At 49.1% G+C, this 25,444-nt stretch overlaps 2 protein-coding genes across 2 annotated transcripts; one reads left to right on the forward strand and one right to left on the reverse strand.

The window, feature by feature from the left end:
* Positions 1–10,164: 10,164 nt before the first annotated feature.
* Positions 10,165–11,134, reverse strand: UCRPA7_817 (putative pirin protein; the record flags this gene model as incomplete). The annotated part of the gene is made up of 2 exons (XM_007913409.1): positions 10,165–11,003; positions 11,065–11,134. 2 exons carry the CDS (start codon positions 11,132–11,134, stop codon positions 10,165–10,167), a joined length of 909 nt encoding a protein of 302 aa, XP_007911600.1.
* A 4,987-nt stretch (positions 11,135–16,121) lies between these two features.
* On the forward strand, positions 16,122–16,682 carry UCRPA7_818 (putative perilipin mpl1-like protein; the record flags this gene model as incomplete). The annotated part of the gene is made up of 1 exon (XM_007913410.1): positions 16,122–16,682. One exon carries the CDS (start codon positions 16,122–16,124, stop codon positions 16,680–16,682), a length of 561 nt encoding a protein of 186 aa, XP_007911601.1.
* Between the last annotated feature and the right edge of the window lie 8,762 nt (positions 16,683–25,444).

The raw sequence follows: 25,444 nt of genomic DNA on the forward strand, positions 1-25,444 counted from the left end.
TTCAAACATTCTCAGAGCAAGCTAATTCGACTCGAGACTCGAGCTCGTTCTCAGACTTCAGTGCCCACGATCGAAAGGTTGCACTTCTCCACTCGATTCCGTCTCCTGAGCAAGTCCATCTCCATACCTTAAGGCCTTCCCGCATTTTGGCCACGCCGTCATTGCAAATGGAGGTCCCGTGATTGACCCCCTTGATGGACTTTCTATCGCCTGACACGAATAGCTAATCTCTTAAGCGCCTCCTTGCCGCTTCTTTGATCTGACTGGCAGGTCACGTCTGATTTCCGTGGTAAGTCTTGCCTCTCTATTACCAACCTTTTCCGAACCGAAAACTGATAATGTTCGTTTCCATCTGAGGACGCCTCGCTTTCTTAATAGAATCTCATCTGAACAAATCCGCAGAGCGAGCGCATCCGGCACTCACCCAAGCACACATTTGAGAGCCCCAATCGGCAGCGAGCGCGTCACGAATATTCTACATTACAACATGCATGAAGAGCAGACGACTATTCAGGAAGAAGACTTCGACTTTTATTCTGGCTCGTCCGTCCAGGTCGGAGATCTAAATACGGGAACTCAGGCCTCGATCAATTGTTTGTTGCTCTCTAGTGTAACTCCCACTCCCAGATGCAGCTCGTATTTGACTACTACAAAGAACTCGTAGAGAAACCGTACGGCTATGCCCAATTGTGATTTCTCTTAGCGAGAGGTTAAGCTGCCAGGAGAGTGGAAGCACCATTTTCAGGCTCACAACGACTCCCTCAAAGTGAATAAGCTTGAAAGATTATAGGCCCGATTGAGGAGCTATGTCACCAAAGGCTGGGTCATGAAGCCCTCGATCTTATCTGTAATATGATCTGTGCCAGCACAGTCTCCCCAACATTCACGAGCCAATGCCAATGTCCAACTAAGCCAATTAGACCTAGAAGTCATATCACCTGTCTTTTCGTATATGTATGCGACGTCCTCGCCCGTAGACAAGATACAATCAGTAACACCACTCAGACGAAGCTCAAGCTTGTTGACGGCGCCAGAGTTCCAAAGATCAATAATCTGGAAACAAATGTTGAGAGCCTCATCATATCTACCCTTGTCGATGTGTACGTGCTGTTGTCTTCTGAGAGCCTTGCAAGCTTGGACCGACAGAGAGCCGAAATTGATCAATGCTAAATCATAAGCATGGGCAGCTACAGCTAGTGCCATTTCATGCTCGCCATCTTTTCGCAAAAGGCGACTCACGGAGAGTTGAGCATTAATGGCTACATCGCAGACTCCAGGGACGGTACCGAAACAGGCAAGATCTACGAGGAGTGATAGACATCGTTCAGATATTTGTCGTGTCGAATTATCGTGCTCGATTTGGCAGAGCACAAGACTTATCGGATGACTGATTCCCATAGACACGGCTGCTTCGTCTTTGAGAAGTCGAATGATTTGCCGTCTGATGGCAGGGCAACCTCTAGTATTGACGGGAGACAGTGTTGACAGAATCTCCCTGACAGTAGTGCATACGTCAGGTGCCATGACAGCATGACTTGCAAACTGGCGAGCTGCATCAAGAGCAGTGAGAGCTCTAGCTGTTGAATTGATTCGGAACAGGTAGATAGCGTCTTGTAAATATTTCCAGAACAGATCTGCTGCTGCTGCAAATGGGCTGGGCAGCTTCTCAGTCTCGCACAACGTGAGATAGGATTCTTTGACCGCAGTCAATAGAATAAGCATGTCGACACTGCCAGATATGGTGGGATAGACGAAGGCTGATCTAGCAAAATGAGATGACATGTCGAATGAACGGAACTCGAATGCTTGTATATTCCTGTTGCGAGAAATTTTTGCGTCTTCTTCGGCGAATGTGCTGACTACCACAAACTGGAAAGGCGCAACATGGCTTATGCCCCCTGGAGGAGAAGAAACAACTTTAGCTTTACTGGGCACGTTGGAGCTCTCTGGCTGTCTATAGGGGTAGTTCCTCGAAGCAGCCTTGTATTTCCTAAGTCCCCAGTCTTTCAATCTTTTCTTATACATCTTTTCACTTTGTCTTCGTCAGCCTCAAGTATAAATATCTTTCTACAGCGGGTTTTTGAATACTAAAATGAAGATGTAATTTAGGAGTTTGGAATGGACGATATGGTACTGTTGTGAAGATGGCTTACGTAGCATAGAAACCGCGATTCTGCATTTGCAGACGAACTTCTGAGAGTGTCGTAACGGAGTACAACGAAGTAATAATGTCTCTATTCTGCTCCCATTCGAATAGCGTTGGGCCGCCGGAAGACCAAACTGAAGCCATCATCGACCCCAAGGCGGAGCTGGTGAAAACTGGTTGGAAAAAAGATTGGAGTAGCTAAATTGGATGATCTCCGTGTTACTATTTCTTCACGTTCTACAACTACTCTATAAGTCTGAGATTCTGTGCAAGGCTTTGGGGAAGAAGATTTCCGCAGCTTTAGGCACGCTTTAGCAATGTGCAAAAGACCCGGCATGCATAAAACCTTGCATGCATAGAACCTTGCATGCAAAAGGCCTTGCGTCAAAAAAATGAACCGCGCATCGATGGCATGCTCCGAGGTTGCCCAAAGAGCCTCGCTCAAAGCAAGTTCTTGACTTGCAGGGTGGAACACAAACGCCATCATGCAGCCTAGCTCGCGTGTCACCAAACTAGGTAATATTTGGCAGTGTTTTCGATGCCTCATTGGCCAACTTATCAAACTATGTCCGACTCGCCTTGCCGACTTTTTTCTCCCTGCTGCTTCGCTTTGAAGTCGGGCGTTGGGTGGGGTTTAATATATTGTAAATATTTGACTGGCTAAGAGGAGGAGGCTCCGTTTGGGCTCCTATACTCGGCGAGATTGGTGGATCGTCGCTCGCCCTGTCTCATGCATGGTATTTCAGTTGAGGATAAAAGCCAGCAAAGTCATTGGTGGTGAGGGCCGATAATCAAGTTTGACGAGAAATAAATACGAGATATAAAGCCGCGGCACTGGGGCGTTGTTGTCACAAGCTTTAGAATAGACTCTACGATATCTAGAACTCGAAGAGATGGACCATCTTCCAATTCCTATAGGTGCACAACGCCGCCCAGATGTATTCTTTTGGGCAAAGGTCAAGGTTTATGTTCCTGACGACTTTGTCAACATACCGAAGACTTATGGCTACGATGATGTCGAGCAACTTGCTGAACACGGATTCTCCACTAAGATGGACCTTACACATGCGCAAACACTACTTCAAGAATGGTTGTACTTCAGTCTTCTCTCTTGCGTGACTGGTATGCGCATCGATGCTGCACATTTCTGCGACACCCAGAACCATGTCGTCCACACGGGTAACCTTAACAAGATTCTGGATGAATGGAAGAAGCGTGACCTGATCAACAGCCAGGAAAGCCTTCCACGAAGAGTGGGACGATACATTACGGCTACAGACGCCTTAAGCATCGCTAGGCGTTTTATCACTAAGCATGTCGCTCTTGGAGCTCTAGTTGCGGACGACGGCCGTCCTGGGTACCCACAGAGCAATCACTCCGATGCAAGAGCAGAGCATGAAGTTCACGATCATATTTCATCCGAGCTCACACTTTCCATAGCGATTATGGGCGAGATTCTTCAACGCGAGCGGCCAGAACCTCCAAAGTTGGAAGGAGAAGATCGAGAAGAATTTTGGCAAGACCCTCAGCTCGAGACAAAGCGTTGGGGCTACAGCAAGTACTGCCGTGATTTACTGAGGGAGAACCATTGGTGTCCTACCGAAATTCTGCGTCTCGAGTCCACCATGTCCGGTGTTTGCGAGGTATACTTTGCAAGTTCAATCAAGCGGAATCAGGATCAAGACAAGCACCGCTCCTGCACCTGGGCAGTCTGTAAGGCACCAGAACTGGAGCCAATGGGACATAGCAAGGACTGCCGTGGCAATTGTGTAGACTTAGGATTAAAAGAGTCCGAGGTCGATCGGGTCATCCAATCTGGAAAGACACCGCTAGTGACTTACAATAGCTCTGATGGCAAATTGGTTATGCACGAAGTCGATCTCAGCTCAAAACCACCACGGCCATTCGGTGCCTTGTCCCATGCATGGCAGGACATGATTCTCAACATAGGACCAGATGCGCGAGGTAAAAGCAATAACCGTCGGGTATACGAGTGTCAGCTCAAGAGGATGCAGCATGATCTCAACAATCTGATTACTGCGAAGTCTCAAATTACGGAGGATTTCCCGTTCTACGTTGACGCTCTTTGTTATCCAAGACAAGTTGCTGTTCAAGCCAGTGCTTTAAATCAAATGCGTCTTATCTATAGTCAAGCAAAGGCTGTTCTTGTGTGGGATAGAGCTCTTCTTGATGAAAGAAAATTATCAGACTTGAAAGCTATCGAGATGAACGTCAAAATACGAATCGGCAATTGGACTAAGTCTCTATGGACATTGTTGGAGGCAGTCTTGGCAAGCAACGAGACAATCGCAGTTGCGTTTGGGGACGAGACCATCACTTTTAATGAATTGAACAAAGCCAAGAAGCAGGCAAAACACGACCTTTTTCACGACTACCATCACGTCTACCGAGCTGGCCATCCATTTAGCGGAGCAATCTACCAACTGCAACGCCTAGAGGCAAGTCATATGCCGCAGTATGTTCCACAAATAGTGTGGAATGCTGTCCAATTTCAAACTATTGATAAAGTTCAAAACGAGGCTCCTATTCTCGCGGCCCTCATGAAGTTAGACGCCAGGCATTTGCCAACGGATGGCCGATATCATGATGGCGAACCCAAAAGGACGTCCGACAGTCAACAAGTTGCTTCCTTGAGAATGACCAGGCTTCTTGACTTGATGGATCAAACACCTGGACTTGGCATTCCCTCTGGCCTGATTTTCTTACCGCACCCTTTTCTGAGGGATTCGAAGTATCCAGAAACCGAACAGTATGGTTGGGCACCTCGAACTTGGCTAACAAGGCAGGCCCATCCTCGTTCCCTCCTCACACCTCTGCGAACGATCGCACGAAGGCATCCGAAGGGACTCATTGTGAGATATCCTGCTTTGTCGATCATTTTCGAAACCAAAATAATCAGTAAACGGTTTTGGGTGCCAGTTGCACATGCCATGCACAAATGGTACAAAATTGTGATTTATCCGCCGCAAGACAAGCCCGAGAGTTGGTGGCAGGAGCAGATGTCTCGTGAGCAAGAATTCATTGTGATTCTCGCCGAGGACAATCCTCGCCAACAAGGCGCAAATGCGGTGCTTGTAAAGCCAAAGGGGGACCTGAGCAACGGCGAAATACAGTGGGTTGACAGTGTATGTCAGGTCTGGGTCCGCTTGGAAACTGACAAGGTGCGCATAAACGAATTGTCTAATGATTTTCGGCAAGAGAGATATAGATCCGGCATTGGCACTCGTATTGGTGTGAGGGATTGGTGTGTTGATGGAATCGTGGAGATGCCATACGACGGCTCATTTTAGCTTCTGTGAGATAAGCTAAATGCGAAGCTTGGGTCTATTTTACGAATCTGGGGAGCAAACTCTCGCAAAGTCAAGTCAAGTACCTTTTGCATAAGTATAGATCTTTCCACTTTGTTTAATTTCAGACTACTGGCTAATATATCGTGTCGACAGTGCTTGCTCTTCCGTCGGTTACGTAGGGTTGTTTTCTCAGTGATATCATAGATCTTGGCAACCGCTTGTACAGGTCGTTTTGGGTTATTTTGAAGCAATCGAAGGACATGGAATAACCGGGCTCCTTTATAAATTGTTGTTGTACGAAGAAGTTGGGAGTGGTGATTGAGGTTGTTGGGTGCGCTTTGGTGTCCGAACACGTTCCTTCGTTATGAAATAGATCAGCTCGACCCCTAGTAATTTACACTTTCTAACCACTTTTAAAATCGTACAAGTTGTACAGTAATCACCTAGAGATGACCTCGAGAAACTCGGGAAAGAGCCCAAGGTGAGCTTATAGCAGCGAAGTTCACCCACCTCGCCCGGTTAGTCCGAGCCAAGTGACCCGAGGTACGTCGTCTGCAAATCTGACCAAATGGCAGCCACGAGGGACGAGAAGTTTTAATGTGAGTTAAGAGGGGGTGGGAAATGCATTAAAACTTGTCCACCGCTGATCGTACAGCTACGAGCGATGAATAAAACGCGATGCGACAAATGTATGATAGCTGAAAGAGAGGGAAATGAGAAAACAACGACTCATCTGCTCTATTACATCCTACTACCCACGATCTAATCTCCCACACAATATGAAACACCTTCATCTCCAGCACGAGTGTCTCTTGCGATCTCCTGATTCTTGTCTAAGCTGCTTCCTATCATTGTCGTGGTACTTTTTCACATGGTCGGTCCTGCGCCTAAACTTGATCACTGATGTACCCACCAATATCTCATCCTTCTCCATGTACCCAAGGGTCAGAGCTCACTGACATCCCTCCATTGATAATTGACTAGTGTGTCGTCTCCAGTCAATTTTCCAGCTCATCAACAGACATCGCAAGCCCTGTTCAGATCGCCAGGGGAAGGCGTAGACATCCCTCAAAGTCATGCATCCAGCTTGTTCTGCGTCACCAGTCTCTCATAGATCTCTTTTGTTGCTTTCTTTCCCATCGGATAATCGAACTTCTAGTCCGATGGATCCAGGTCCCGCCGAACGGTGCCTCGCGAGCCCGCTTCCACAACCACCAGTATGGTGGAAGTGAAAGCGGAACCCTCAGCCCCTGGAAGGACAGACGCGACACAACCACCAATATGGTGGAAGTGAAAGCATCTGCCCCAGCCACAGCCATAAATGACAAGTAATATCGGCACGGGACCCACGAAGTGAGAAGAATGACGTAGAGGGGAGGGGGGAAGACCCTGAAGGTCGGGATTGCCCTTCTTCCCTCTCACACCCGACCCAAAGACGAAGAGCGTACCGAGTCACCATCCCGTCAGTGGAGGTATTAACTTTGAGGAGAGACCCCAGGCGGTACACAACAACGTCAACACCCCATCATTGTCGACCCGGGGCGACACGACCACCAATATGGTGGAAGTGAAAACCACCGCCTCACTGCCTTTTCAAGGAAAGGGTCTTGTGCTGGCTCGGCGATCGGGCGTGACTCTGGCGACGGATGAGCAAGCCCATCCCCGGACCCTTGGCGTGGGCGCGTAAGGAGAACGCCCACCATCCGGTCCGAGGCGGGGAGAACGAAGTCGGACAGGAATGCTGGCTATCGTCAGCAATGATATCAAGAGTGAGGCTGAAGTTTCTGCGGTCTGAACTTACCAGGGACCTCAGTCTCTTTGGTGGCCTTGTTCTTGAACTGAGCAAGCTGGGCGGCCCGACAGATTGAACTTGGACCGCCGAACCGGTCTCTGGAGACCGACCAAGGCGCACCCCTGGATGCTAAGATAAGTCAGTCGAGTTGCTGGCTGCATAATAGAGTTTGGAATCATGGACTCACACTGGGACCTCAGTCTCCCGGCCATCTTGTTGGCTAGATTCCGGAGAGACAGGGTGGACCTCCCTTTTACTCTTCGGAGCATATTGCTCATGCTCTTCTTCTCTCGTAATTACATCGGCGGAGACCCCATGAAATGGGAGACGGTGCAGAGGGGGCTGGTCGAGGGCTCTCCAGCCAGGCTGGAGAAACCCGCCCACCAGACCGCCACACACCGAATCCCAGGCGACACACGCCGGAGCAACACGGACGAGGCGGGAAGGACGAAACCCGGAGGGCGGTGTGGTGGACCAACCCCCCTTGCCCGGGCTTGGTATACCAAGCCGCGGGACAGAACCCCGTGCCGCGCGCCCACGCGTCGCGCCCCGACCCCCGGTTTCTCGCCGCCTTGACTTGGACAGCGACAACCAAGGGCCGGCTACCAAAGAGTTCGTCGGTCGGCTCAGGTGGCCAGCTGGTTTGCTGCCAGCTATCGACTACCGTCATGACTCATCATGTCAGCAGGCCGGGGAAAGTCATTTTTGGGAATTACCACAACATACCTTGTTCAACGGCCAATACCCCCAAGGGTCTGGCAACGCCTTCCCGGGTGTCACTCGGCTCAGGCATGCCCCGACCAGGAGCTCAGGTACCCCGTTGAAAAAACCAACGAGGTAACCGTCCTCATTCCCGGCCGGGAACACAGGCGAGACGGGTCAAGACCTCTTCGGCAACCACCGCGCAAAAAGAATACGCTTTCGCGAAGCCTTGCACGCCTCCCTTCCTCCAGGGATGAGGATACTAGTAGGAGGGTGCAAGGCCCCTGGTTAACCTGGGCTGGTCTCCCTAGTGGGGGTCGACGTCAGAGTTGTGCTTTGGGTGCTTTACTTGTCTAACATAACGGCAGGGGAGTTTAAGGATACCCATCAAGTGATGGCCCGTCTGAAATGGAAGGCAATAGGGAGAGGCTGAAGGTATGAAGAAGTTCGAGGTGGAGAGTAGGAAGAGAGGGAGAGGGTTGAAGGTTGTAACAAAGGGGGAAAAGGTTGGCACGGCTGCAAAGGTGGGAAGAGGGTTGCCTTGAACCGCAAGTGTGGTCAAGGTTAGGGTTACTAAAGGCCACAAAACTCAACGAAAAAGGGCAAAAAGAGAGGAAACTGAGCTCCCAGAATCTGGAGAAAGGAGTACTAGGGAGTTCAGATGATCTGATGACTTTACAGGTGCAGGCTCGAGACAGTTTGGGGGATAGAAATGGGGGCCACCAGTACGAGTGTGCTGTTCAGGGTACAAGCGTGCTCTTTGGGGTATGAGTGAGGATTACAAGCGGAATCTCACTTACCAGACAATCCTATGAAGGAGAAAGAAAGTTCAAGACGAGACAAGGATCTCATCATCGCCCCGAAGGTTTATCCTGCTCAAGTCAGGTGTTGGTTGAGGCATGAGGAAGGGCAAAGGAAGGGCAGCTTACCAAAGGAATACCCAGCGTGTTACTGGCTTATCGAGATTTAAACCGAAGATGACGAAGAAGAAAAGGAGAGGTCTAGCTCTCGAGAAAACAAGGAGGAATATTTATAGCCGGCAAGCAGTTGCCGGTAAGGCAGAGGCCTGCTCGGGCGCCAAAGCGCCAAGAGCCAGAGCATGTTGTCCCATTCTGGCGAAGGGTAGACTGCTGGGCGGTGCATTCGGGACGATAGTATGATGATGCAAAGGGAAGAAGTTTGAGAGATGCGATGGGGAGGGAGCTGGGGTATTTATACTTGCAGGAGGAGGCCTGGGGAGTTTAAGAGATGGCAACTGGTGACTACAAACGGGACAACGTTAGGCAACCAACACAACTTACTCCATTCACAGAGTTTTCAGGACGGCTATGGAAGGATCTGGGCTTCAAGGGAAGAGGGATTGTGGTGGTAGTGAAGCTTTGTGAGTTGGTTTGGCCGTGCCGTATGAGTGTCATACTTCAAAAGCGGACCCAACTCGCGAGGGTACCCTCGCTAGCCTCATCACATCACGACATCAAACCAGGCAGAAGTCAAACCAAAGCGTTCAAACAGAAGGAACAAGGACTCAGGGGCTTTGTATAGCGGGGCTTCGGTTGCGGATAACTCTGTGGTCGTTGCTGAGTATCAAAATGATATAGGGGTAATGGGATAAGGCGGGTTGCCATTGATTGACTCTTAGTTGAGAAATAATCTTTGAGAGCTCGCATGGTACAACGAACAATTATCTAGCTACCAATCGGCTTTCAAAATGGCTGGGCTGGTCTCAAAGGGGTTGGGCGAGCTGTTTGCTCAAACCAGAGTTGTAAAGATTGGTTGAGATGACTCAATTTGCGTTTGGATGATTTCTTGTATGAAAACTTCCCTCAAGTCAGATAGAAACTCGCGGTATACCGTTAGTATGGCATAAATTTTGGCTTCCTAAACTCACACATTGGGCGTAACACAGGGGGACAGTTGTTGCCTATGTCGATGGGCACTGCAAAGCCCTTACGTGGTTGCGTGGATTTGATTTGACGGGCAGCACGAAGCATAGATTAGTTGGGAAATCACAGATAAATCACAGATATAAAGTAACAACAAGTCGGGGAGCAGGAGGAATATTCGTTATAACATGTTATACGTGGTCAATTTGCTATATACATCTAATCGAGTGCAGCGACTCGTGGTTGTGGTATAATGGTAAACCTAGGGCCAAACAAGACTCCGAACACCAGCCATGCAATCATTCTAAGTGGCATCAAGAGCTAGCCAGCTTAGTGCACCATTGATTTGCCAATTTCGCTGGCCCAGTCCTTCGCCCGCTCGAAGCCGTTAGAGTGGGTCTGATAGTCGGACAAAGCCTGGTAGACCTCGTCCTTGGTGTTTAAGACGAATGGGCCATATTGAATGACTGGCTGATCGAGAGGAGTACCCGCAATTAGGGCGAAGCGCGCAGGCTTCTCGGCCTTCTCGTCCACCTCGGCGTATACTGCATCGCCCTCGCCCTCAAAAACAATATTGTGGTACTGTCCGACAGTCGTCTTGTCACCGTCCTTGCCAATTGAGACATCTCCTTCAAGAGTGTAGGCAAAGGCATTCCACCCCTTTGGCAGGGGCTGGACAACCTTGCCACCTGGCTTGATTTCAATGTCAAGAATCCACACCGGTGTGTAGGCTAGATCTTTGACTGAGTCGACGCCGTGGCTCTGGCCAGAAATGACCTTGATGTGTACCTTGCCATCATCTACATCGACAGAGGGGATCTCAGATCCGCGTAGATCGCGATACCGCGGCTCGCAGAACTTCAACTTTTGGGGCAAATCAACCCACAGCTGGAGACCAGTGTTTGCGCTACCGTCGGCGTTCTGCCTAGGCATCTCCGAGTGGACTATGCCCTTGCCAGCAGTCATGAACTGTAAATCGCCTGCCTCAATCGTTCCTCTGTTGCCCGCGAAGTCCTCGTGGTCGAATGCGCCGTGGAGCATGTATGTAATTGTTTCTTGACCACGATGCGGGTGATCGGGGAATCCTGCGCCGGGCTTGACAGAGAAATGGTCGAGCATCAGGAATGGCGAGAAGTTTCGTAGCTGCGGAGTGCCGATTGATCTTCGGACTGGTAAGAAAATGTTAGCAAAATGCACGAAATGGGTGGGGATTGAACGCAATGGTCTTACCTCTTGCGCCGACGCCCTCGGACGTCTCAACAGCAAGGAATGCCTTGCGAATGGCTCTGGGAACGCTCATGTTCGATGCGAGGAGGTGTTCTCCGGGAATTGGAAGTTGTACTGTTGCGGAACCGATGAAGTCTGAAATTCGTGTACTGCTCAAGCTGAGTAGCAATAGTGAAGCGGACTCGATTATGCGTTCTCGAAAGAGGAAGATGGATGCGATACCAACGATGGCGGATATCAATATCGAGAAAGGCTTCATCAGGACGCTCTGATCAAGCGAGGAGTTATATATGCCGTTGGAGGATGGGTGAGACGGATCTAGTTGGCGGTAGTTGAGGTAGAAATATCAAGAAGCCTCCATCTGGCCCGCCATTCGGCATCGTGGCATTGGAAATCGCCCCGCAGTGCCCTCTTAGTCAAGGCTCTGTAATGCTTTGCGAAGCAGCTACAGGCGGGCCGAACTCGGTTAGCGCGTCCAGCCCTACGTCTAAGTCCCAGCTTAGTGATCGGCACGTCATGCGCATTGGCCAATCGTCGCCTGATTGCTAAGTCCGAACACTAAAAAATCCGATCTCAGGTCAGTTCCAGCAAACACCCCTCTCAGTCATCATCACAAAGCTCTTGGCACAGAAAATTGAATTGAATATCAGTCAAGAAATAAGACGCCAATACTTCTATTGTAAATAGCAAATAGTAAACAGCAAACAGCAAACATGTCATGCCTCCATGCAATTGAGGCGATGCTCACTCAGCATCCGTACAGCATCATCCAGCAGATAGGTGATTTGATCGATGGACTGTTCTCGAAACACGAAAACATTGACTTGCTGAATAGCAAACGCGGTACGGCGCATGGCAAGGTTCAGCGACCCTAGTTTTGACTTGAAGCCATCAGATATCTTACCTTGGCGGAGTGAAAGAGAACAGCGCAACTCTCTTTTCACTGACAAGAGGTAGCAATGTCGCTTCAAGCGGTCCTGGTCTCCTCCACAAGTCGCAGCATGAGCACAGAAGATGTGCCAAGTATGACTTGCCTTGACAATCCTTAGGTAAGTATAGCCCTGGATCATTGCCAGTCATGAGAAGAGTGTAAGCTCGTGGTGTCAGTGAGGTTTGCCCACCACTTTCTGTCACTCGACAGAAAACGCCACGTGTTGGGCAAGGGTTGACCCTCAAGATAACAAGTGATGACTTTGCGGCTTTCCTTGAGGTAAGGCACTTCAGTGAAAGGAGCTGCCGTGTAGAAATGCTATGCCTGTGGTTGAAGCAGCGGCAGCTGATTAAGTTGGGTTCTCGGGCCCTCGTAATCCCGACATAACGGTTGCTCAATCGTCTCTTTCAAATACCAGAATTCCTGTAAAATACCAGGCCAGTCTCTTAAGTTTAAGGTCGACATCCAGCTGCCACTTAGCACTGCGACCCTTGCCCATTGAGCCAGGCGGTCATGACGTTCGTGATCGCGGGGTGAGTGGGCTAACTTCCGTTGAGATTCTCAACGGAAGTAGGTACTCGAGAATCTCGATCACTCCCTCATTGTTGAGCCGCTCCTGTAGAAAGCGCACATAATGTCGGGGTAAATGATGTGCATGCTTCTGGCAGGCGCCACCGCCAATCTTTATTGTAAACTATTGTCAGCGCCCGCTCACATCGGTTTCAGATGCAGACCGAGTATTTCGCCGCCGTTTAAACCGATGCTGTGCTGTGTTGTCTCGGGTCCCATCGACCGCGCCGCCGCTTGCGGCGCCTATTTCTTCGCTGAAATAAGGTGACGAGCAGGTCGACATGTGTTGTGCGACACAACTCGGGCTTTTAGCGGGCTCATCGTGGCTCGTTATAGCTCCATAGCAATGGACTTCTCTCCAGCAGCTCCCCAGTTTCCGAAATGAGACGGTTGCACATGCACTCACTCATGCATGCATGTTCGCCCAGCTCGCAGCTCGCGGGCGACTGGAATGGACACCCAAAACATCGCGGCCGGAGAGGTGGAACAGGAGGACAAAGACAGGAGGGAGCGAGGTCCGCAGGGTTCGGGCAATGTCGAGGGAGCAATGGCCCGGAGGCGAAATTTGAGATGGGCTTCGCTGGTCCCTAAAAGTATGGCGAAACCAGGGTAGAAATGGATGCATCGGCATTTTTTCGAAAAGCACGTGGGACGAAGTGTCTGCGGTGCCCATTGAGGGCATCCAATCCACCATGACAGCGGAAGCAACAATTTTCTTTTTCGTTGCCTGCGCAATTCGAAGCATGTGAAAGTGGGATACACTTCAAGGATCGCCCCCACTGACTGGTAGCCTCAGGGTTCCCTGGCTCGCCTAAATGCCCCCCTAAAACTTCCGAGAGACAGCACCGATCCTTGCCCAGTCGATTCCGAATGCTACAGCGATCGTTGAGCCTCAGAAGTCGTCATGTCATTGGGTGTCTTGGCCATTGATGGTCTCATTAATAGAACCACATAATTCTATTTCCATGTGTCACAGGCAGGAAGGCATCGTGACAATGGTAGGGGCGCTTCTGTTGTTGCTCTTGAGATACCGAGGAGCCGACTAGGCCGAGTTCTGGATGGAAGCAGCGGGCCGTGGGTAGCAATAAGCTTTTTTTGTATTCCGATCTCGCCTCGGGTCTCAAAATATATGGGAGAGCAAGGTGTAGCATGATTCGCGATAAGGAGAAATGGGGGATGTCATCGATCGAGAAACGAAGATGGAAGCAGGCTCAATTGTCCAATGAGCGACTGAGTGCAAACAGCCAGTCAACCTCTGCTTCGGAGGTGATGCACCGTTTGGTGTTGCGCGTTGGAAATAGGATGAACGATGCTTGATGCGTTGCACGATGGGGACCGGTGAAGGACGAATGCATGCATGCAGCAGCCCCGTAGCCAGTGGAAAGCCTCTGAGCCAGCTACCCGAGACGGCCATCCTGGTCAACGGAGGAAACGAATGGGAGTTGCGTGTTGTTTCGCAGGCTGGGAGGGTGTTGATATTGAATGTACAGGATGGTATTTTAAGCTGCTTCATGCTTTCGTATCACTAGACTGCCTTGCTAGCTTGTAGAGTGGAACTGTCGCGGATTGAGCCCTGCAAGCACTTTACTACCTTAACCTACAGTGGCATGGCCATGCGATCATACATGTACTATGCAGTAGCACGGTCTGAGGCTTGACTTGATCTGCATGAAGCAAATGCTGCTGCCGTGATGAGGCAGATAATGAGTCAGTGGCTCCAATTGACGATTCCAAGTTTGATGCAAGCTATCTACATATAAGAGACATGCACCTTATCCTCGCAGTTAGAGGGAAACAGCGACCGGCCATATTGTCGCGCCTGCTTCACGAGACCTTTCAGAAAGTGTGATGTGGTAAGGCCAAACATGGAAGGAGCGATGGACAGAGGAAGATGAGATAACGCTGCATTGTACATTACACATCACAGTACCGGTACAGTAAAGTTGCCCGCAAGCAGTTGCCTGGCGTGATGTCATTCTGACGCGGGACACACCATCTGACAGTCTTCGCCAAACACTTTGCATGAGCCCGCCTGTGTTTGTCGAGATTGAGGGGAAAGATGCTGTTCGTCTAGAGTTGCACAGCAGGCAACATGCTCCTGGATCTGCTGTCTTGTCGTTGCTCCACGCCTCACAACGCTTTTCATGTGGCTGTGGCAGAACTCCAAGTTTAAGTTGTGGTGGTGCTGGGGGGCCACTTCGTCATGATACAGTACACTCCGTGATAGGAGATGGATGGAACCTGGAAGCTACATGTACCTACTATGTAGGCCGCTAAGGTTAGGGAGCTTTGGCCAATTCACATGCTTCTGATCGAGCTGTGGCGCCCTTTGCAGGGGTCCCTTATCAAGCAGCGCCAGCGTGTATCGCCAGGTACCGACTTTGCCATGGAGTGGCGCGAGCTTGCGCAGCGTTAAAGCACCAGAAACCTTGGCCGAGCACCCCACCATGCCACCATGCACTCCTCTCTGCATTTCGATTCACCCATGCCCTCCAACTCATGCCATTCTTACACACCTTAACGTGAGCAGTGTAGTATTTCGTATCGAGGATACCTGGACCTAGGTAGTGAGATGGTGGTGTCTTTGCCCAACACTCTAGCCTTTTGGCCGCGCCGCCCGCATGCGCTGCTCCCATGGGCCTATGGCATGGCAGGACCGTCGGGTCCCGTTCCGGGCATCACCTCAGGAATGTGAAGGTACCTGATCATAGTTAGTGTTTGTAGCTGTTGAATCCAGAGGCCGCAGAAGCACATGCCAAAAAGGCCGCCGCTGTCTTGTCTCGCTTGCTTCTGCTTCTCTGTCGATGAAGATGGCGAGGCGAGGCGTGGCGTGGCGTCAGTTGGCCATCATCCACTCACATCCAGCGCATCACATACACCCACTCGCATCATCCATGTCCTCCCTACCTTAGCAGCTCCCTACCCTCGCTATCCTCGCTACCCGCTTGTTCCTTCATACCAGACACACACAGAGACACTAAGTCATATGTAAAGTAAAGTAAAGTAACTGAGGTATCTCTCTGACCGCAAGCTTGCCTGCTTAGCTTAGATAGCTCCTTCCCTGGCCCGCCTGCGCTTCCATCCCAAATACCCTCCCATCCCTCCTAGTAATCTACACCCCCATCCTCCCATCCTCCCATCTGACTAGACTTTTTTTTCTACTCCCCCCTCCCTCCCAACAGACAGACAGCATCCAGAAGCATCAGCATCATCATCATCACGACGTCTCAGTTTGTCTGCATTCTTTTGCTCTCCCAACTCTCGCCTTGGTGAGACATCCGCACCCTCTCGAAACCGGTCCAGTTCAGCACTCTCAGCCTCACACGTAGGCCAACATCCGCGCCGCCCGCATCACACCCAGTTCACTGTAGGTCAGATTGGTTCCTGCAGCTGACTGCAACCCGAAACTCCCGCTGACCGAGTAACTCTCTCTCCAACAGCATCACATTCCTGCATTTGACCTTATCACGCACAAGATGTCGGCGCCCCAAGTTAACGGCGAGGTGGCTAGCTCTGCTTTCCTCAAGGTAAGCGATCGCGCCCCACCACGGTCAATCACATGTCAATCGCCAGACCTCAAGACAACACCCAGAGAAATGTTACTAACGAAGAATCATTGCAGCACCTCCTCGACTACCCCGTTGTTCACGATGGCGTGGAGACCTTCAAGAGCAACCCATATGGTCAAAAGTCACTGCAGCTCAGCGACTCCGCCTACAAGACCTTCGCTGCCCCCGTCGTGCCCTACTTCCAGAAGCCCTACCAATATGTCTCCCCATACGTCAAAAAAGCCGATGATCTTGGCGACAAGGCGCTGGCCAAGGTCGACTCCAAGTTCCCCGTCGTGAAGAAGCAGACGGGCGAGCTGTATGCCGACACCAAGAGCGTGGTGCTGTTCCCCCTCCACAAGGGCCTCGAGACCAAAGATCATGTCCTTGGCGTCTACAACTCCGAGTATAAGAAGGCCGGCGGTGAGAATGGCCACGGACTTGTCATCTACGGAAAGGCTGCCCTGGGAACCGCCATCATAGTCACCGCCCAGACCGTACAGTGGATCGGCTCCTTCCTTGGCCAGAAGAAGGCACAGGCCCAGGATGTAGTCGAGAAGACCACCAACTAAGTTTCGAAGCGTTAAGTCAGCACAGATCTCTGATTTCTGCCAAGAGCTAGACTCGCCTTGGTTGGAGGAGAGCTGTGCTCGGCGCACCCTACACCAGGACAGCGCCTCTGCTGTAAGGTGATATTCTAAAGAAACAAGGACAGATTCTACAATTGCACTTTTTCGAACTATACCCTACAACAACCTTTTCGGCAGCCTGTGTGACGACGAAGATTGCAGGGAAAACAATCATATCCTCTCAATTCTTAGTCCACGAACAATCCTTCGAGCCTACTACGGACGGACGTGCCACGGCGAATCATGTGGGACAAGGATGGTGATACCTTGGGATAAAACGGCATCGTTTGCTTCTTTACGCGTTTTGACTACTGATTTTTGTTCTGATGTTTTTTGAACCCTTCTTTTGGGGAGGCGGAGCACCAGCAAACGGCTTGTCCCGCCCCCTTTTCGATGTTTATATGTTGTTCAGCGTTCGCGGAGCGCCCACCCAGCTTCGAACTCATGAGTCATCCCATATCATATGGGCGCCTTCTGGATAAGCACAGCACCTAGCATCAGCAATATCTTTGGCTCCTCGTTCAAACATCATCTTAGGGGCTGGGGTGGTCTTGTAACGACAGCGGTTTGGAGGCAAGTAGCGGTGATATTCAGATAGGAGTGCTTTTTGATGATTGTATGAAAAAGAATTAATAGAATTCCGGTCTCTTTTTGCAGTCCACTTTTGCTTTGTGATATGGATTCGTTCAAGGACCGTAAAAGTTTGCGTCGACTACCTCATATCATTTCGTATTGGCGAATTATAACTGGAACGGACGCAGTTGGTGGCTTCTGCTTATAGGACTTTGATGACATATAGCCTGTAATTGGCTCAACATTTTACAGTGATATCTATCGCGATTACGGAAATCATCAATACCTAGCTTAGAAAAAAGGGTAGACATAAAAGAGGAGACTAAGATACCTATGCCATATAGTGTGTATATCAATATATGTCGGTTTCACAATGTGTAGGATACGACTCATAATGAAGTCAAATGTCCGACAGCGCCGGTAAGTTTGCCTCAATTGATGACACAGATCTCAAATCCCGAAAAAAAACATAGGAAATGGCGACCACGACCGGTGATGTAATTGCCCAAACCCAAATGCTCATATTGCCACGACTGATTTCAGTCATATTCATGGAGAACAACAAAGTTGTGACGCTGATAGACGCGAAAAAGAAGACGAGAGTGCTCAGCTTTAGCGTGGCGTTCGTTTCCTGCAGAGCAAGCTGGCATTGCCGATACATCTCATCGTTCATCATCGTAATTTCTTCGGTGCACATCTTGAATAGTCGTTGGGCATATATCAGAATATGCTCCAGATCTTTCTGTAATTCGTTTGTGCTCTCCAAAGCCGTCGCACATTGGGTCTGCTCAGACGCCGTAGGCCCGTTTAGATGGCCGCCGACTCTGACCGACTCAATGTTCTCGCGAATAGCTTCAATATGGTCTTCAATAATATCTCGTGAGTAGTTGTTCAAGTCTTCGATCTGCCGGTCGGCAATTGCCACTTTGATCTTGTGCGAGAGTAGCGCGAGAAACTGAGATTCTGATGCAATCGATATGCGGAACAGATCCTCGAGTGCGTAGAAGGCGTCGGATGCCAGAATCGGCAGACAACAGAGTCACCAGGTATGATCTCCTGCTCGTTCACCAGATTGTGGAGATATCTGCTCATTTGTGTCTTGCAAGACGACCGTAACTCGGCGGTTGAGTCCGCTAATGGGTTAACACCGTTCCATGAAAGAATGGAAACCATGTGATTACGCACGATGTCGGCCATGGATGGCAACGACATTCTGGTGAAGTGATGAGGTGATGGGAACAACGAAGTGAAATCAAGATGTCGGAAGTAGAACTCAGGATCTACTTCGAACTTGGAGCCAAGGCAATTAAGCCACATAGGTGATACAAACCCCTGGAGAAAGAGCAGACGGCCTCTTGTCTGCTTCCTTCTTGCCTTCTCCATCATATCTGTTCAAGTCCTCTAAGCTGCCAATGATATGCACGCGGTTTTCACCACTTTGCTCTGGGTCTAGTACACAAATTAAACTTGTCGATGCGTCACTGGATGTCGATAATTCATCTAGCTGATACCTCTGATAAGGAGACATGAGAAACCGCGCAAGCGCTGCGTAATGTTTCCGGGAGTATGAGAAGTGGGACGTCCGTTTCGAAAGGCCATGAACCAGTTGAGCGTAGAGTTTGGGACTCACTATTTTTGTTAGCAGATCGCCCATAAACGCTTTTAGGCTTCAAACATTGACTTACATTGTTTCTGTTCTGGTGTCTCTGAGCCACTTGAGATGGTTTGGTCACGCGTGTTATCCGCCTCCATGGTGATCATAGAAAGAGATAAGGGAGAGGGGCCATCAACGGTGCTCGCTATAAGTGGCATGGCATAATGGGGGCTTTTTATATTACGGAAAGAGTTCCATTCTAGCATTATAAGGACGGGGACATATTGTTATAACATCGGACAAAGACGCTAGTCAGGCAGGGCTCCAGATAACTCGAGAGGGACCTACAGAAGTAACCAAGCTGTAGAGGCCCGTGGTGTTGAGGACTGGATTCATGAGCTGGGTCGGATCGGTGTCTTGAATAATGCCACCACTATTCCTCTGCACACGAGGAGCAAAGAGGATCAATATCACGAAGCTGTCGTACAGGCATGGAATAATGACGACACCAATGATTGGAGGCACATTTCGGCACCCCAAATAGTAAGACACAATAGAACATTGGTGTTTCCGATCACGTTTGAGAACACAGGATTTGAGGATGCAGAGGAGCGGATACTCTTTGAGGAGGTGGGAAAGGTGCGAGCACTGTTCATTCAATGTTTCGATTTTAAGTAAACGAAATCTTCAAAACCCCATCCAAGAATGGCCGCAATGAGCTCCTTACGGAGTCCGGACCCGATACTGTCACTTATCTGGGAGAAGGTTCATTTCTTATTAATACGACAGACTTGCAGACGGAGATACTTCGGGTCACTATATTCGAACCAGTGAGGTGAGGTGGGTGAGCCTCGCTGCTAGAAGCTTACTCTAGACTCTTTTCTCGGGGTGACCGAGGTGATCTCTAGGTGATCCCTGTGTTAGCTCTTTGATGTGGTAAAGGTGACTAGGGGGTTTAATTAAACGTTCTGTCTAGATGATTCCTTAACTATAACTAGATTAACCTCTTATACTGCTTATATTTATAGTAGTATCGATATATATAGGCAAAGACTTTAAACATTTGTCGCGATTTAGACAACGAATTCCTATAACATGCTCTATCAACAACTAAGACTCTTACAAATAGACTAATGCATGAACTCATAGGATTACCTATTAAATTTATAGCCTACATTATCAGAGTCTTTTCAAAACAACATGTAGAGAATATTTGCTAAGTTTAACACCTTATAGGCAAGGCGTAGACCGGTAAAGAAAAATCATAAAACAGAGCTCGCACATATCATATCATTCTTTTATACTAGACTTTGTAATGTACCTTTTTTGTCCAATTCATATTTTGCTTTAATTAGAAGCTTGGGCTGTTTAAACTCTGGGAAACAGATTGAATACATTATCAAGCTTAGAGCTTGCTAACTCATGTCTCCGATCAGAATCATTAAAACGTGTCGCAATCCTGCCTAATAAAAAGGTAAAGAACACGAAGATAACGATTTGAGGGGCTGGGACTATCGCAGACGTGGCGGCTTGCAAGGTCCGACCATTCTGCGAAGCCTCCGGAGGCTCGATCTTTTCGAGTCTCAAGCCATGGATTGTTGGCCTATGGAAGAGGGCGTTGAGTCCCCGCCCCTCCTCCTCCCATTCTAGACGAGTTCTATCCGGGCCGTCGGAAGTGGCTGTTTTTAGGCTCGTCTGGTGCCCTGGGACAAGAGCCTGACTAGAGGTGGGCGAAGTCAGGGCGAATTTGGGACACCGACTAGGTTAATAATGACATTTATTATAGAAACTTGATCTTGGTTTCTACTGTCTTTATAGTAGGTTTATGAGAGCTATATAGAGTTTTTGATAAGGCTTTGATAGCTGTTAATTAAAGGAAGTATGATCAAGGTAAGCAACTCAGTGCTTGGCCCCTCACAAACCATGGCCAGAGACGATGCCTCCAATTTCGCCTCGGGCAAGTGTCGCTGCATGTTCAACACGACGTCGAAAAGCAGGGTCCCTCTCACTTTCTAAAGCCACGTTCTCATCTCGCACCAAGTTCAAGGTGCCCTCGAGATGAGTAAGATGGACCTGAATAATTCCCCGGATTTTGGTTTGGAAGTCAAAAGCGAGAGCCCTTATTTTCCCTTCACTCTGTCGAATTAGATCCGTAAATAATCTAGGGTCCGCTACTTTGCTGTTAATGATGGCTCTTTTCCGCGCGGTACTCCCCGTCCCTGAACAATCGTCAGACATATGGGTGCTGCAATTCTAAGAGGAAGACTTACCGCTTTCCGCTATAGCGTCATCGTAGGTAGTTTCAAGGGCCAAACCAATCAAGGATGTTCGATGTCCCGAGAGCATATCGGTTCTTAGATCCCTGAATGTAACTAAATCAGCGAACTTCATGTAGCAAGGCTGACTGATGGGAGAGCATACAGGAGACTATCCTCAAGGGCCGAGCAGGCATCATTGATTCCATCAAGTAGTAAGTGTCGGCGGGTCCAAAGAGCATCCCTTAAGATGCTTGTCGAGTCCGAATCACCGAGTTCAGTATCTTACCTGCGGTTAATTTCTCTCGATAACAGAATATTCGACTAGAAAGGACCAACCTAGGTATTGAGCTGCCCAGGACATGCATCCCGAAATCAGTCCAATAGTAGCATTACAGTTGCTCAAAGTAGTGGACATGAAAACATCCCATCGGGGATTAAGATCTCCCGCCATTCCTTCTATGACCTCCGCATTCCAGACATGATGGTCTATTACACCTGATTCATAATCCCCGTACCGCCGGCAAAATGCAGCGTAAATGCCTATCTAGAGTTTACATCATAGTTCTTTGACGGGAGCTGAAAGCGTTGACTTACTATGATAGAACTAGGAGCAACCATAATCGTTAGTCACAAGTCTTGCAGTATTCGATGTAGGCTGAATATGAGAACCCTTACCCCTGACCAAATCTGACTCCAGCATCTCGCAGTCATATTCCACTGACTTTGTCGCTGTCCTTTGAGGATTGGTCAATGAGACTTCTTGCTGAGGACTTTGAAGTAATTTGACAACAACCTACGATGGTCGTAAATAACCAAGTCTTGGAAACACTGGTTGAGTGAATCTGAGATGTTGTGAACCTCAGATCCACCGCCTATCAAATCCTGGTAGTATTTGTTAGTTCTCGCCTGGAACAAAATTTGCCGTAACAAGGCTTTTACTCTTTTTAGCCCAGCTTCTAGGACGCCCAATATCTCACGGGTTGCAGATTCACGGTCTCTGCCTGCTCCAGATCGAACCCAGAGTTCGACCTCCGAAAGTAGAGCCGAGACATCGTGCATCATATAGTTTCGAGCAACATGCAATTGACTCTCCGAAACAATGGACATGCAGTACCTGCGGAGCTCTATGATACCACTAAGCTCGAGACATTCCAGAGCTTCGGCCTTTGGCCTTTCTCGATTCTCCCTGTATATTTTATTGCTGACACAGAAAACAGAAATGACACTGCGAGATGGTAAATCCTTCCCGTAGATTTGTTGAAGTTTCTTGGTGACATATATATTGCGAAATTCAATGAAGAATCGTCTTAACCTAGTATTGAAGTTAGACTACTATTGTGTAGGGGGACATGTTCACTAACTCAAACTCATGGTGGCTCGTCTTTTTCCTGTAGAAAAGTTAGAATGAGGAGACTTTCAGATACGGAAATCGCTTACTCCAAATGAGCGATCTCTCTGCGAAGGGCGAGTTCTGTTCCATCGTCTTCCAAGAGCCCTTCATCATTTAACAAGGCGTCAAGATCTGCTTTAGCCTCTCTAAGCTCAAGGCTAGTTGCACGTGCCGCGGCTTCTATTTTCTTTGCTCGTGGATCTTTCCTGGTTCTCTCCTCTTGTTCGACTTCAATATCATCTGATCTCGTGCACACGAAGCTCACATTGGAAAGCTTTGCTTGCTTCGCCAGATTAATGACGGTCTTGACACCGTCATCAGTGGTAGCTCTACTGATGGAACAGACTACGAATATTTCATTGCAATGGAGCAGATAACGCTCAGTAATGTTGCGTCGTGCCGAGTTCGAGTCTCGAAGTCCTAGATTCAAGTCAGTTTTGGAGTATTTTTGGGATTTCGGGGATGCAGCCCACCAGGTAGATCGACTAGCACCAGTCCTTTACTAAGGATATGGGCTCTCATATAGACTCTGCGCGTGTAAGGATAGGTCGAGTAAAATTGTCTTTCGTCAACTCACCTGATTTTACGAATAAATAGCCAGGCTGAGATATTAGATGACTCTTGTTCTGAAGTCAATTCTTCGAGGCGCTTGGAGATGAGCGACTCAGGCACCTCTTCACATATGCCTAGACTTTCAGGGACAATTTCTGCCACATGAGACTTGAACTTCTCGAGAACCGTTTCTACTGGCAACTCCAGGAGTTCTTCTTCATTCAAACGGTTTCGGAACATGGCTCTAAAAGTGTCGATGGCAAGGTTAGCCTTCTCCCTCAGAGCTTGCTTGTCGGCTGCTTCATCGGCCTCCATGAGATGACCTCGCAAATGAAAATGTCGGTAGGACCGAAGATGATTGGTTAGTTGGGCAAGCATCTCCCCTTGTGTGAATGCCTCTACTTCAATTCTAAAATCATTGGCGTCTTCATAATGATATTCGGTGACAACACAGGTACATGCCGCCCCACCACTACTCTATTGATATGTTAGGCCACCCAGAGGTATGCCTAGTCGAGCTTTCTACTTACTGCCTTTGCCAAATCCTTGTGATCTAAAAGGGAGTTGAGAAGGCTGCTTTTCCCTGAGAATTACATACAGAGTTAGTTGCACAACTATAAGAGGTAGATCAATGTCTCTTACCAGCTCCAGAGTCACCCACAAACCCCACTATACGAGTAGAAGGGCATTGGAATGTCGAAAGTCTCAAGGAATCAGTATGAAGACGTCGCATAGTGGAGTCTTGTTCGTTATGTAACGTGCTACTACTCAGAACGTTGGATAGATCCAACATAATTCGCTTCACGTTGGAGAACGCCTGTTGAAAGGAAGGGTCGTAGAAGCGATCTGGAGGGGGGGGTTCGTCACGGACATCGTGAACCGCAGCGTTTTGCGAGCTCGAGCGCCTTCTCGTTGTCCGTGGTCCTGACTTTCTCCGGCGGGACCCTCCCGAGGGAACCGCCGTGTTTGGATCTGGAATGTCCGGGACCACGAGCCGATCCCAAGAGTCTTGGACATCCGACATGCTGGACCCCGATCGGTTACTCGACAAGCGCATGTCGCCAAGTCTCCCGCCGATGCTTCCCAGGCTTCCGCGAGACATTTGTATCTCTTGGTCTTGACCGATTTCCGAAGATCTTTGTTCATGACTACCAGCTTCCGTGGCGGGAGGAGCTGTAGATGATAGACTCGGTGTCCGTGAATGGATCGCGCCGCTCATGAAGTAGTTCGCATTCTGGGCCAACCCCTCGTTCCGATCAGATCTCCCTCCCAGTCTAATGCTGCCGCCTCTGGAAGAAGACAAAGTGGCAGTGGCATCTGTTCGAGGGGTAAGGATGCCATTAGACGTCGAGGTGAAGGATTCCGAGTCGTCTGAGGGCATTGGACTAGGCTTTATCACGTCGTAGATTAGACATCAGAGACTCCTAAGCTTACGAGATGAGCGATGCCTTACTAGTTGACTCATTCTAATGAGGCTCTCCGGAACGCGGACGCGTCCGTTGCTGAAACCTAAAGAGTAGACTAGTAGGGTGAGTGCACAGTGTGTAGACAGCTAGAAAGATACGAGAAAGAGCCGGAGGCACCATGGACATGCCCAGGAGATGAGGAGGTTGCGCTCTCTTTATCATCTCGACACATTGCAGATCGATCCACCACCCATCGGGACCTGAAAACATGCAAAGAATTGTTTCGGCTCTTGGACGGGCCATGTCCACATGACGCCAGGCGCTATGCACCCTTTGATTTCACGCTGTGTCGAGCTGTTGAACCAACATACCAATAGGAATGCCCCGCGTGAGGCCGATGGCATTGCGTGCAGTAGCTCGCCAGCTTATGATTGGTTCGCTACAACGGTCCCAGTCACTAGGCCTCGGTGTTTGCATAACGTCGGCGGTTAATTAGCTAGCTCTACGCTTTTGTTTAAGTTTCTCAAATCTTCAAACCTCAAAGACTCGTATCCCTAGTAGACTTGCGATCACATGTGGTGGGAACATAGAGGACAACATATGCTACACTGCTGGTCCTGGTACTTCACAATGCTAATAAAGCCAAATTAGATGCCTGAATCAGACTACACAATATCGTCTTTTGCTCTGTACGTATCCCACGCTATGCAAGTCGACTTTAAAATAGTAGAGTCAATCAATGCAGAAACCTCAGACTCCCACTCGAGAATCTAGATTGCTAGGCCTTCCATCATATATCATTCAATATAACAATACATTAATCAGACCCATCCAGAGTAGAGAAAGTCAGATCATAGATACTGATAAAACGGTAAAGTGAATCATTTATACCAGGATTATCAATATAGATTATTGAGTTGGGGGAGCATGGT

Source organism: Phaeoacremonium minimum (genome assembly GCF_000392275.1).
Source record: "Phaeoacremonium minimum UCRPA7 unplaced genomic scaffold PA7_03_scaffold_44, whole genome shotgun sequence".
Lineage (NCBI taxonomy): Eukaryota > Fungi > Ascomycota > Sordariomycetes > Togniniales > Togniniaceae > Phaeoacremonium > Phaeoacremonium minimum.